Below are 14,921 nucleotides of genomic sequence, written 5' to 3'. Positions count from 1 at the left end.
CCTCACTTTCAACCTGCAGGTGTCTTTAGGTTTGAAATGGGTCTCTTGTAGGCAGCTTATAGATGGGTCTTGTTTTTTTATCCACTCTGATACCCTACATCTTTTGATTAGAACATTTAGTCCATTTACATCCAAAGTAATTATTGATAGGTATGTATGCATTGCTATTTGCTACTTGTTTTATGGTTGTTTTTGTAGTTTTTCTCTGATCCTTTCTTCTCTCACTCGCTTTCATTGTTTACTGGCTTTCTTTTGTGATATACTTGGAATCCTTTATTCTTTGCATATCTATTACCGGTTTTTGATTTTTGATTTATGGTTGCTATTACATTTGTGTATAACATCTGCTTATAGCATTCTATATGAAATTGATGGTCACTTACGTTTGAGCCCATTCTTTACTCCTCTCCCCCCACCCCATTGTAGGTATATGGTGACATATTTTATATCCTTTATTTTGTGACTCCCTTGACTGATTTGTATAGAAATACTTATTTGTACTACCTTTGTGTTTCCTACTTTCCATACTCTCACTATGGTCCATTCTTTCTACTCAAAGAGTCCCCTTTCATATGTCTTATAGTGCTGGTTTAATGGTCCTGAATTCCTTTAGTTTTTGTTTGAGAAACTCTGTATCTCTTCTGAATGATAGCCTTGCTGGATAGAGTATTCTTGGCTGCAGATTTTTCCCTTATAGCACTTTGAATATATCATGCCACAGTCTTCTGGCCTGCAAAGTTTCTGCTAAGAAGTCTGTTCATAGACTTATGGGGTTTCCCTTGTATATAACTGTCTTATTTTCTCTTGATTTTTTAAAAAAGATTTTATTTATTTGAGAGAGAGAGAGCACAAGTAGGGGGAGCTGCAGAGAGAGAGGGAGAAGCAGGCTTCCCACTGGACAGGGAGCCCAACGTGGGGCTCAATCCCAGGACCCTCAGATCATGACCTGAGCCAAAGGCAGATGCTTAACAGACTGAGCCACCCGGGTGCCCCCTTGATCCTTCTAGAATTTTTTCTTTGTGACTAGGTTTTTTTCCATTTTAATTGCTATGTGTCTTAATGTGGACCTCCTAGGCTTAAATTTGTTGGGGGATCTCTGTGCCTCCTAGATCTGTTTCCTTCCCCAGATTTGGGAAATTTTCAGCTATTATTTCTTCAAATAAAATTTATCTCCTTTTCTCTTTTCTGGGATCCCTGTAATGTGAGTGTTATTACAGTTGATGAAGTCACTCAGTTCCCCAACTCTATTCTCAACTTGCATGATTTTTTTTCTCTCACTCAAATTGATTGCTTTCCTGTACTCTGGCTTCCAGTTCACTGATTTGTCCTTCTACATTTATCCTGCTGTTTATTCCATCAAGTGTATTTTTAATTTCATTTATTGTGTTGTTCACCTGACTGATTCTTTTTTATCTCTTTGTTACAGGTCTCATTGATGTCGTCTACACTTTCTCAAGTCCAGTGGTATCTTTATGATCATTGTTTTAAATTCTCTAACCAGCATATTACTTATGTACATTTTGCTTAGGTCTCTTGCTGCGGTTTTGTCCTCTGCTTTCATTTAGGACATATTCCTCTGTCTCCTAATTTTATCTAAATCTTAGTGTCTGTTTCTCTGTGTTAGGAAGTTCAGCTATGTCTTCTTATTCTTGAAAGTAATTGCCTCATGAAGAAAAAGTTCTCTCATGCCCTGCAGTGCAGTTTCCCCTTCAGGGAGTGTCTCCTATGTGTGCTGGCCTTACCCTGCTCTTGGGTCCTGGTGTACCTCCTTTAGTCATCCACAGAGGTTCTCTTTGCTGTTGTGGTCAGTGTTTGGTCCCAGCCACAGTAGGGCACATTTTAACAAAGAGTGTGCTGGTCTGCTTGTGAAATAAGACCTGCCATTGCTGCCAAAATTGAGGCCCTGCAAAATGTGCGCATCAGGAGATTGGTGTTGGCAGGGTTTGCACCAGTCTTCTGGGTGAGGGGATCTGCAGCAAGAGGACTGAGGCAAGTGTGACTGGGAAGGATGGATTTGCTGAATCATAGGGGGGCAGGGCTTGGAATAAGCATGTAGGTAGGGAGTGTAGGTGCTGGGCTGGTTCCTGTATGTGGCCATGTGTTTATGCTGGGGTGAGGAGGGAAATGCTACCTTCTAACTCCTTTGTTCCTAGAGGGGTCTCCCTGCATTCCCTGTCTCTCTGGAACATGCTCTGATATAAGTAAATAACTCCCTCCCATATGTCTAGCAGTAGAAATGTGGATCATGGGTATGTGTGTAATCAATTCTACAGTCTAATGTCAAACTTTTCTCTAAGGAGTTTGTGCCATTTTAGACCCCCACCAAGAGCGTAGGAGAATTCCTTTTGCTTTATATCTTTGTCAAACTTGATATTTATGAGACTTTAAAATTTTTGTCAGTCAATGAAGGTGTAATTTATTATGGCTCTAATGTGTGACAGGAATAAAAACATATAACATTCCATGGTTGTTCTTTCCTCTTTTTTCTTACATCTTTTGATGAACAGAGGTCTGAATTTTAATATACTGTTTTATTAGTTACTTCCTTTATAAATAGCACTTTGTGTATGTTTAAGAAATACTTTCTTACTCCAAATTTCTGAAGAAATTCACTTCTATTATGTAGTCTTATAGTTTAACTTTCATGTTTAAATCTTCAACCCACCTGTAATAAATTTTTGTATGCCCTGGGTAAGGTTCCAATTTAATTGTTGTATGAGGTATGAAAATAACCAGTTTTCCTATCACTGTTTATTGAAAATCCTGTATTTACCAGACAGTTCTTCACTGCTACCTCAGTCATAAATCAAATGTCCATATATGTCTAGATTTTTTTCTGAATTCGCTTTTCTCTTTGTCTCTCCTGGCATCAATATCCTTCCGCTCCATTACAATTTTTTAAAATCAGTCTTGATATTAATAGAGCAAGTCCTGTTACCTTATTCTTCTTCAGGACTTCAGAAAGATACTCTTGGCCCTTTGCATTTCCATGAAAAATTTTAGAGTCAGCTTGTCAAACCTGACCAGGCAATCAAAAAATAAATTGAGCAGTATTGACAACTTGACAATATTGTGTTTAAAGTTGTATTTCTGCATTTATTTAGGTCTTCATCATCTCTTTGCAATTCCATAGTTTTATCTTACAGAGGCTCTGTACATCATTTGTTAGATTTATTTCTAGGCCTGGGTGATTTTTTTTAATTGAAATATAATTAGCATAGAGTGTTATATTAGTTTCAGGTATACAATCTAATGTTTCAACAATTATATATATTACTCAGGACTCATCATGATAAAGGTGCTTTTAATCTCCTTTATCTATTTTGGCCATCACCCCCAACCACCTCCTGTCTGGCAACCACCAGTTTATTCTCTGTATTTAGGAGTCTGGTTTTTGTTGTTGTTCATCTCTTTCTTTTCTTTGTGGTTTCTTAAATTTCACTTATGAGTGAAATCACATGAAATTTGTCTGACTTATTTCACTTAGCATTATACCCTGTAGGTCAATCCATGTTGTTGCAAATAGCAAGAGCTCATTCTTTTTTATGGCTGACTAATATTCCATTGTATATATACACTACATCTTCTTTATCCATTCATCTATGGATGGACGTTTGGGTTGTTTCCATATCTTGGCTATTGTAAATAATGCTTCAATAAAAATAGGGGTCCATATATCTTTCTAAAATAGTGTTTTTGTTTTCTTTGGTTAAATACCCAGTAGTGAAATTACTGTATCATATGGTACCTCTTAACTTTATGTTATTACATATGTAATTTTAAAAAATATGCATATAATCATCTTTAGAATTTAATTGACTTCTGGATATTAATTTTGTATCCAGCTATTTGAAAAGGTCTCTTACAAATTCCAATAATTTATTTATTGATTATCTGAGATTTTCTATATACACAGTTATATTCAGGTAATGAGTATTGTTTCTTCCTTTCCAATCTTAATCTCTTTTCTTATTCTTATTTTCTTGCACTACCTAGGACTTTTAATGGAAGGTAAAACAGGAGTTGCATCATGTCCTGTTCTCAAAGGGACAGTTTTTATAATTTCTCTTTTTGGTATGTTGTTTTCTATAGGTTGTTTTGTAGATACCCTTCAATAAATCAAAGAAATTCCCTTATTGTCTTACTTATATTGATAGTCATAACTTTAAAAAAATCTATTGATGTAGATGAATTTTATTAATTGATATTCTAATATTAAACTAATTTTGAATACCTAGGATAAACCCAATTTGGCCATGATGTATTATTCATTTTAGGTATTGGATATAATTTGCTAAATTTCTTCTGGATTTTTGCCGGTAATTTTCTTTTCTCATGCTGTCATTGTCAGAGTTTAGTATTAAGGTTATGCTTAGGAATTTAGGGATATTGCCTCTTTTATTATTTATGGATAAATTTACATATAATTTACATTATTTCTTCCTTGAATGGTCAGCAAAACCCACTGGTTAAATCATCTGGCCCTGGGTTTTCTTTGTGGGCACATTTTTTTACTACTATTCCCATTTATTTACTGCTTACAGAACTGTTCATTTTCTCTAATTTCTTCTTGATTATGTTTTAGCAAGTTATATTTTTCTAGGAATTTGTTTCATCTAAATCTTCAAATGAGTTATTACAAAGTTGTTGAACTACACTCTTGATCTGTTTGTTAGTCATTTCAATGAATCAAATTTTGGCTTTCTTAATCATCTCTTTTATAAATTATTTTCTATTTCAAAAATTGATGCTCTTATCTTTATTAGTATCTTTTTTTTTTAAAGATTTTATTTATTTATTCGACAGAGATAGAGACAGCCAGCGAGAGAGGGAACACAAGCAGGGGGAGTGGGAGAGGAAGAAGCAGGCTCATAGCCGAAGAGCCTGATGTGGGGCTCGATCCCATAACGCCGAGATCATGCCCTGAGCCGAAGGCAGACGCTTAACCGCTGTGCCACCCAGGCGCCCCTATTAGTATCTTTATAAGGTTATTTTGATCTTTATTAATATCTTTACTCTTATGAGCTTATTTTGATCTTCTTAACCCATTAAGTTTTTTTTTTTTCGTTTTGATAGACATATTCAAGGCTACGTTTTTCTTTAAGTACTGTTGGCTGTATGCCATAAGTTTTAATAGTGATTTTGTTATTGTAGACTTATGTTCTAATTTGTATTTTGATTTTATTTGGCCATGAGTTTCATATGTATATCCATAAGATATCCTCTGTGTGTATGTATATATATCCTATATTATTTTAATCATTTGAAATTTGTTTTAATTCACTTTATAGTCTTGTACATCTTTGTAAATATATATAGTGAGATTAAAAATAATGTGTATTTTTGCCATCAATGGATACAGTATTCTATATATTTCCAATAGGTCAGATTTGTTACTCATCTTGTTAAAATCTTTTCTATCTGTCCTGATTTTTAAAATCTGTCTAATCTGTCAATCTCTGAAAGAGGTGTGTTAAAGTACCCCATTATGATCATAGATATGTCTATGTTTCTTTGTAGTTTGTCCATTTTTGCTTTATATATTTTAAAGCTGTGTTATTAGATGTATAGAATTTTATTACACTTTTGTTAAATTGAAACTTTTACCATATGGAGTTTTCCTCTTTAGTAACACCTTTGAATTAAAGTCTTTACTTACTGAATATTAAGAATAATGTTTTGGTTAATATTTGTATAGCATTACTTTTGGCTTTCGCTTTTGCTTTTCTGTTCCTTTGTGTTTTAGATATGACACTTATCAACAACATGCAGCTAATTTAGTTTTAGTATTTTTAATCTAGTCTGATAACCTTTTTATTTCAAATGGGGCTTTAGAAACTAAAATTGCTAATATATCTGAATTAGGAACTATCATTGTGTAATGTTTTCTATTTAGCATGCTTATTTTATGTTTTTTTTCTTTTATTTCTTATTGGAGTGACATTTCTTAAGTCATTTTATTTTTTCTCCTCTTCTACTATAGAAGATATACAATCTGTTTCTATTTGTATATAGTGTGTGTCCTACTAAGATGTACACTTTACTTTTCAAAGTCTGTTTATTTCCAGAAGTTGTATTTGGTTCTTTTTCAAGTCTCCTATTTTACGATTCATAATATTCTGTTCTCTGCAGATGTTTTAAGCTCTTTTTTGGGTAGAGATTATAGATATTTCTTTTTTAAAAAAAAAGATTTTATTTATCCATTTGACAGAGAGAGAGAGACAGCCAGTGAGAGAAGGAACACAAGCAGGGGGAGTGGGAGAGGAAGAAGCAGGCTCCCAGTATACGAGCCTGATGTGGGGCTCGATCCCAGAATGCTGGGATCACATCTTGAGCCAAAGGCAGATGCCTAATGACTGAGCCACCAGGCGCCCTGAGATTATAAATATTTCATCCTTTGTGTCTGATAGGAAATATATTTTGAATTGTATTAATCCCAAGCCAGGGAACCTCAAATTTTAGAGGTATCCCTCTAAAGGGAAAGCCCACAATGGAGATAGAATAGAAACAGTCAGAGGTGTAGTATAATCAGGGTGATAACATGGGGTTCAAGGACTTTCAGAGGAGGAGGTTGTGGTCAGTGTTGGTTTAGGTTTTTTCCAGGCAGTTACAACAGAGTAAAAGAGAGGCAAGTGTGTTGAAGACACATACCAGAGAATGATTTTAATGATATTAATTATGAACTATGTATATAACTCAAGTAGGGCAAGAAAGGAAGTAAAAACTTGAAGGTGATAATGGGCAATTTAAAGGTGGTAGGATCAAGAGATTACAGATTAAGAGGGTAGAACAATTGACAGTATAATGGTACTGGATGAAAAGGGTTTAAAAAATGTCATCAGGGGCGCCTGGGTGGCACAGCGGTTAAGCATCTGCCTTCGGCTCAGGGCGTGATCCTGGCGTTATGGGATCGAGCCCCACATCAGGCTCCTCTGCTATGAGCCTGCTTCTTCCTCTCCCACTCCCCCTGCTTGTGTTCCCTCTCTCGCTGGCTGTCTCTATCTCTGTCGAATAAACAAATAAAAAATCTTAAAAAAATGTGGTCAGATAGTTATTTAAAATCATGGATTTGTAATGACAAGAGTTAGGATATGACCATGAGATTGAATGACTAGATTAGGGTAAAGCTGAGGCTCGTTGAAGAGCATGAAGTCAAGGGATTGACTTGTAGTTTACAGTGACCAAGGATTACTATATGTCAAACATAATGCTGAATTCTGCCCATGAATTATGCCATTTAATTCTCATAACACTCCTATATGGCAATATTATCATTATCAACATTTTATAGATAAGAATGTTGAGTCAAATCATTCACCCAATCTCAGATTTCTGTGTGGTATATCAAGAATTGGCACTAAGATGTTTCTGGCTTCAAAGCTTTTATTAACAGCAGTGCTTTGAGGCTAAGTGGAATTAGATGGCCTCAAACGAAGCGCTTGTGACAAACTGAGGCAAAGAAATGTCAGAGTTGGCTTTATAGTATCTGAATAGCAGCAATTCGGATGCCTCTGTTCAGGTAAAGTTCTGGCAGATAGTGCCTCATAGCATCCAAGTGGGGAGTTGGTGGGCAGAGTGTCAGTATCTGGTAGTTTTTAGGCACTGAGGTAAAGAAGTTTTAGGAATTCTAATTGAGGAATGTGCTGTATCAGAGTCTTGTACATAGCAGATGCTCAAAAGTTTGTGATAAAATGAATTTGTATTTGGACACGATCTAACAGCAGACTCATCCTGGTAGCAGGTCTTTAGCCAGGCATTTTAAGTATATTATTTAATCTAGAATTCTTATGAATATTATTATTCCCTTTTTACATTGAAGAAGGAAGTCTTTAAAGCCTAACATGACTAGTGTTTGGTAGTGCTGAGTAGTCTTTTGATCTGGTAGTATGACGTTGATCTTTATACTATCTTACTTCATTTATGGATATGACTTTTTCAAAATAACATTCATTCATTAACTATTTATTAAGTATGCATTATTTGTCAGGCATTCTTCTATGCATTGGGCATATATCCGTGAATAAGACAAGCAAAATTCCTTGTCCCCATTGAGCTTATATTGTACTGGAAAAACAGACAACAACAACAACAAAAAAAACCCCACGAAATATATATTAGAAGTGCAAATGAGATATTACTCAGCCATCAGAAAGGATGAATACCTACCATTTACGTCGACATGGATGGAACTGGAGGGTATTATGTTAAGTGAAATAAGTCAATCAGAGAAAGACAATTATCATGTGGTTTCACTCATATGTGGAATATAAGAAATAGCACAGAGAATCAAAGGGGAAGGGAGGGAAAACTGGGAAGAAATCAGAGAGAGAGACAAACCATGAGAAACTCTTGACTCCGGGAATCAAACTGAGGGTTGTGGAAAGGGAGGTGGGGGGGGGATGGGATAACTGGGTGATGGGCATTGAGGAGGGCACGTGATGTGATGAGCCCTGGGTGTTATACGCAACTAATGAATCATTGAACACTACATCAAAAACTAATGATGTACTGTATGTTGGTTAATTGAATTTAAATTAAAAAAAATAAAAGTAAAATAAGTTAAACAAAGAAAGAAAAAAAAGAAGTGCATATGAGTAAAAATAGAGCAGGCAACTGCATAGGAAGTATCCAGTATGTGAGAAGGGATTGAAATTTTAGATAGGGTGGTCAGGGAAGGCCTCATTGAGAAAGGTGATATTTGAGCAAAAACATGAAGTGAGAGAAGGAAAAAATTATCTGGAAATTAGATGGAAGAATAGTCCCAGTAGAGGCAATAGCAGTTGCAAAGGTCCTAGAGCTGGAACATGCCTGGTGTATCCAATTAGCAGCAAGGAGAGCCCAGTGGCTGAAGTGGAGTGAGTAAGAGAGTAGTAGAGGATAAGGTTAGCCGGCTATTTGGAGATTAGATCATGTAGGTCCTTGTAGGTCATAACATGGCTTTTGAACTGGGAAGCAATTGGAGGTTTTTGAGCACAAAAGAGTCATGATCTGACTCAACACTTTTAAAGTTCACTCTGTTGTGTAGAGACAAGATTATAGGGAAGCAAGGGCAGAGTCAACAAGCCCAGTTAAGAGGCTTTTACAATGATCTCAGCAAAAGATGCTGAGCCCAAGTAATAGCAGCAGAGGTGATGACCAGTGGTTTTATTCTGGATATGTTTCTTTTTAAATGGAATGCCAATGAGACTTGCTGACGGATTGGATGTGGGGTATGAGATTAAAAGAGGAGTCAAGAATGACATCAGTGTTTTTACTCTGAGCAAATGGAAGAGTAATTACCATTACCTGATATTGGAAAGACTGCAAGCGGACCAGGTTTGTATGTGTGGGAAGGTGAATGAATATTGGAACCTCAGATTTTAACGTTAGGTTTAAGATGCTTCTCAGACATCTAAGTGCAGATGTGGGTTGCAGGAGATATCTGGGATAAAGATACTAATTTGCAAGTCATCAGCTTATAGATGGTATTTCCCTCTGGTTTGTAACTTGTACTCTCCTTTAGCTCTTGAGCAGAGTGAATTGGTTGAGTAACCATTTGCTCTTTTGGCTGTGCAATCACGTATTATGGTGGCTTGAACATGTGTCATAATTGTGTGTTCATGTACCATGGACCACATCCTAACACCAAGATTATCAAGCCTGCACAAAGTTATCCCCTCCTATTTCATAGTCAATCTGCTCCTATCAGAGGCATCTGCTATTATGCCCATGGTTATCTGAATATGCTTACTGGTTGTAAATTCATATGTCATTGGTGTTTATCCATGTGCTGTACTTATAGGACCATATACCATGGTTGTCTACTTTTGCAACGTGGCCTGGCTTCTTTATACTAACTTTAAAACTAGTATTAATCTATATTCTGTTCACACAGCATAGTTGTTTAAATATCCATGTCATTATATGATGTTCTTTTGCTGTAATTTTCAGTTTATTCACCGTGGATGTGTGTGCTATACTTCTTTGTTCATATGGTATAGATAGCTATTTATTCACTCTTGGTCATCATTACTAAAGAGATATCAGTTCTTCATTGTGGCCACTTGCATCTATATCTTATATCTCTGCTCCAGTGAGAAAAATTTTGAGCATGACTGCCTACTTTTGGACCATGGCCTTCTGTTCCTGCACCATAGCAGTCTACTCTACTAGTATGGTCGTCTGCTCCTAAACCATGTCACTTAATTCCTGATCATGGGTGCTATGATACACACAGCATGTGTGCACACATCATGGTTAAGGACTGATGTACCAAATACCTCTTCACACACATCATGGTTGTCTAAGCATACTATAATCGGCTATAGCTACATGAATACTTTATCATGTTTGAAGGCTCTTTAAGTGTTACGGCTTTCAGTTTATACACTATGGTCAATTGAAAATTCACCAAGTTTGTCACAAGAAGAATTTTAAGGGTCTGCTATCCTACAGTCCTTGTTTGCACTTGTTTGATGGTCATCAGAGCATGTGTCATGGATGTATGTTCATTTAATGCTAATACCCGCTAATGTGCCACATTTCTGTGTATATATACCAGGCTTAGAGACTGTTTTGTAGATATTTTCTAACTTGCTAAGGCTACTTGTTCCAGTAGCATTTTTTTAATTAAAAAATTTAGTTGTGTGGGGCGCCTGGGTGACACAGCGGTTAAGCGTCTGCCTTCGGCTCAGGGTGTGATCCCGGCGTTATGGGTTCGAGCCCCACATCAAGCTCCTCCGCTGTGAGCCTGCTTCTTCCTCTCCCACCCCCCCGCTTGTGTTCCTTCTCTCGCTGGCTGTCGCTATCTCTGTCAAATAAATAAAATCTTTAAAAAAAAGTTTAGTTGTAGTTAAAAAGCACATAAAAATTCTTAACCACTTTTAAATATACAGTTTAGTAGTGTTAAATATTCACATAGTTGTCAACGCAACAGTCCAATGACATGCTTTTGACCATGTATAATCTTTTTTTAAAAGATTTTATTTATTTATTTGACACAGAGAGAGGGAGTACAAGTAGGGGGAGTGGGAAGCAGAGGGAGAGGGAGAAGAAAGCTCCCTGCTGATCAGAGAGCCCAATGTGGGGCTAGATCCCAGGACCCCGAGATCATGATCTGAGCCAAAGGCAGACACTTAACCTACTGAGCCACGCAGGCAGGCCTTGATCATATATAATGTCTTAAGGAAGTGTTTACCAAGGCCCTCTTGTCTTGTTCAGTGACAATTAGGCTCATGTGCTATGGTTTTCTGACATATAGTACAGTCAAAAGGTTTTATGCATAAATGTCTTAACATGCGTTATAATAATGATGTTTGTTAGCAAAATGTTATAGCGGTGTCTGGGAGGCTCAGTCAGTTATGCCTGTGCTTAACTCTCATTTGTGAGAGTAAAGATCAAACGGAATGGGGGAAAATAAAATGAAGACATGAGAGATTATTTTAAACTCTTGAATTATGAAAAAGTAACTAAAGCTGAGAGAAGAGAGGGAAAGAGATGAAACTGTAACCTAAGACTCTGAATTACTGATTTAGAGCTCTTTATTCTTTCTTGGATGGACTTTGGTATATTCAAGAAAGGAGTATGTTGGGAATAAATTTTGGTGGCATTGATGAACTGGGGAAAGGGGATTGTCACATTAATCATTTAATAACTGGATACTAGGAAAGTTAAATAACTCTAATAGAATTGAATAAAATCTTTTTTTTTACCTTTTTCTTTTTTGTCTTCCACTCCTTCTCCTTCCTCTTTTCCCTGAACATGGATCTTACAGGTCTCTCCAAGTTGGTGCCTAAGATGATAGTCACAAAAATGAGTCGCTTCTACACAACCAGCCTTGGGCTTCTTTTCCTGATTAATATTTTTCCTGGAATAACTGGCCAAGGGGAATCAAGACGACAAGAACCTGGGGACTTTGTGAAGCAGGATATTGGCGGGTAAGAACACTCACCTCCTAGAACAAAAGAAAACTGTGATAATTTCTTGCCTTAGACCAAAACTTTTTATATTTTCCCTAGATGAATTCAAGTACTCTGGTTCCTGATACTTAGACATTACATTTATTTTATTTTATTGAGTTGTATTTGTTTCTTGTTTTTATTTAAATTCAATTAAGACATGATGTGATGAGCACTGGGTATTATATGTAACTAATGAATCATTGAACACTACACCAAAAACTAATAATGTATTATATGTGGGCTACTTGAATTTACATTGTATTTAAAAAAAAATTTGCTCAGACCCTCAGGGTAGAAAGAGATCTCAAAGATCTTGAGCAACTCCCTAGCTCATGTTTAAATTCCCTCTGTAACTTTGTCAAATGCTTTTTCTGCATCAATTGAGAGGATCATATGGTTCTTGACTCTTCTTGTAGGTATGATCTATCACACTGATCGATTTGTGAATGTTGAACCACCCTTGCATCCCAGGGATGAATCCCACTTGGTCATGATGGCTAATCCTTTTAATGTACTGTTGGATCCTATTAGCTAGGATCTTTTTGAGAATTTTGGCGTCCATATTCATCAGGGATATTGGTCTGTAATTCTCCTTTTTGATGGGGTCTTTGCCTGGTTTGGGGATCAAGGTAATACTGGCCTCATAGAATGAGTTTGGTAGTTTTCCTTCTGTTTCTATTTTTTGAAACAGTTTCAGGATAATAGTTATTATTTCTTCTTTGAATGTTTGGTAGAATCCGTCAGGCCGTGGACTCTTGTTTTTGGGGAGGCTTTTGATCACTGCTTCAAACTCTTCATAATTAATCGGTCTGTTTAAATAATCAATTTCTTCCTGTTTCAGTCTTGGTAGTTTATAGGTTTTCCAGGAAGGCATTCATTTCTTCCAGGTTGTTTAATTTATTGGCATAAAGCTGTTGATAAAAGTTTCTAATGATCTTTCCTATTTCATTGGTGTTGGTTGTGACCTCTCCCTTTTCATTCATAACTTTATTAATTTGGGTCCTTTCTCTATTCTTTTGAATAAGTCTGGCCAGCGGCTTATCGATCTTATTTATTGTTTCAAAGAACCAGCTTCTAGTTCTGTTGATCTGCTCTACTGTGCTCCTGGTTTCTAATTCATTGATCTCTGCTGTAATCTTGATCAATGGCTTTCTCGTGCATGGGTTAGGCCTGTTCTTCTGTTCCAGCTCCAGCTTCTTGAGGTGAGAATATAAAAACTGCATTTTAGATTTTTCTATTCTTTTGAGTGAGGCTTGGATGGCTATGTATTTCCCCCTTAGGACTGCCTTTGCAGTATCCCATAGGTTTTGGACCGTTGTGTATTCATTCTCGTTGGTCTCCATAAATTGTTTAATTTGTTTTTTGATTTCCTGGTTTATCGAGTCATTNCCCACAAATTGTTTAATCTCTTTCTTAATTTCCTGGTTTACCCAATCATTCTTGAGCAGGATGATTCTTAATTTCCAAGTGTTTGAGTTTCTTCCAAATTTTTCCTTGTGATTGAGTTCCAGTTTCAAAAGCTTTGTGGTCTTAGAATATTCAGGGAATAATCTCAGCCTTTTGGTGTCAGTTGAGACCTGTTTTGTGTCCCAGTATATCGTCTATTCTGGAGAAAGCTCCATGTGCCTTTGAAAAGAATGAGTATTCTGTTGTTCTGGGGTGTAGTGTTTTGTATATATCTATGAGGTCCGTCTGGTCCAGTATGTCATTCAAAGCTGTTGTTTCTTTGTTGATTTTCTGCTTAGGTGATCTCTCTATTGCTGAGAGTCTAGTGTTGAAGTCCCCTACTATTAATGTATTATTATCTATATGTTTATTCTGGTTAAGAGTTGGCTTGTGTATCTAGCTGCTCCCCTCTTGGGGGCATAGATATTTATAATTGTCATAACAACTTGTTGGATACATCCTTTAAGAATAATATAGTGTCCTTCTGTATCTCTAAGTACAGTCTTTAAAATCCAATTTGTCTGATATGAGAATTGCTACCCCAGCTTTCTTTTGAGGTCCATTGGCATGAAATATGGTTTTCCATTCCTTCACTTTCAGTCTGGATGTATCTTTAGGTTCAAAATGAGTCTCTTGTAGACAGCAAATGGATGGGTCATGTCTTTTTATCCAATCTGCAACCCTGTGGCGTTTTATGGGAGAGTTTAAGCCATTTAGATTGATAGAGATTATTGACAGATATGATTTTAATGATGCCATTTCTCTTTAAAGTCTTTGTATCGGTTGTGACTTGCTGCTCTGTATCACTCTTGGGGCCTTTTTACCTTTATAGAGCCCCCCTTAATATCTCCTGTAGGGCTGGTTTCGTGGTTACGAAATTGGTTAATTTCTGCTGGTCTTGGAAGGTCCTTATTTCTCCATCAATTCTGACTGACAGCCTTGCTGGATAAAGGATCCTTGGCTGCATGTTCTTCTCAGATAGAGCTTTGAAAATACCCTGCCAATTCTTCCTGGCCTGCCAGGTCTCTGTAGACAGGTCTGATGTTATTCTAATGTTTTTCCCTCTGTACATAAGGATTTTCTTCCCCCTGGCNTCCTGATACCTTTGCCTTGGTACGTGAGAAATTTCTTTGCCCTGGCCGCTTTCAATACTGTATCCTTGGATCTAATATTTGCGAATTGCACTATGACATGCCGTGGCGTAGGTTTGTCCTGGTTGAGCTTGGATGGGGTCCTCTCTGCCTCTTGGAGCCGAATGCTTGTTTCCTTTGCCAGATTAGGGAAGTTCTCAGCTGTAATTTGTTCAAATATCTCTTCTAGACCTCTCTCTTTCTCCACTCCCTTGGGGATGCTGATGATTCTGACATTGGATCGTTTCATAGAGTCAGTAATCTCCCGTAATCTACATTCGTGGGCGTGGATTTTTTTAAGACCAGCTTCTATTTTCGTTTTTTCTTCTACTAACCCATCCTCCAATTCGCTAACGCGTTCCTCTGCCTCGGTGACCCTGGCCGTCAGAGCCTCTAGTTTTGACTG

At 36.9% G+C, this 14,921-nt stretch overlaps 1 protein-coding gene across 2 annotated transcripts in view; it reads left to right on the top strand.

Moving 5' to 3' along the window:
* GABRA3 (gamma-aminobutyric acid type A receptor subunit alpha3) overlaps positions 1-14,921 on the top strand; it is a 355,912-nt gene that overhangs the window by 70,116 nt on the left and 270,875 nt on the right. Inside the window, exons 1-2 of one of the 2 annotated variants that reach the window (XM_034649729.1) lie at positions 4,905-4,962; positions 11,753-11,915. In XM_034649729.1, coding sequence (XP_034505620.1) covers positions 11,776-11,915 — 140 coding nt within the window. In that variant the 5' untranslated portion in view covers positions 4,905-4,962; positions 11,753-11,775. Of the gene's footprint in view, positions 1-4,904; positions 4,963-11,752; positions 11,916-14,921 lie in introns of those variants that run through there. The other variant, XM_002927241.4, reaches the window with a different exon arrangement.

The sequence above is a fragment of the Ailuropoda melanoleuca genome, chromosome X, assembly GCF_002007445.2.
Source record: "Ailuropoda melanoleuca isolate Jingjing chromosome X, ASM200744v2, whole genome shotgun sequence".
Taxonomy (NCBI): Eukaryota; Metazoa; Chordata; class Mammalia; order Carnivora; family Ursidae; genus Ailuropoda; species Ailuropoda melanoleuca.
The sequence above is the reverse complement of the archived record's forward strand: the minus strand, read 5'-3'. Positions and strand labels throughout refer to the sequence as shown.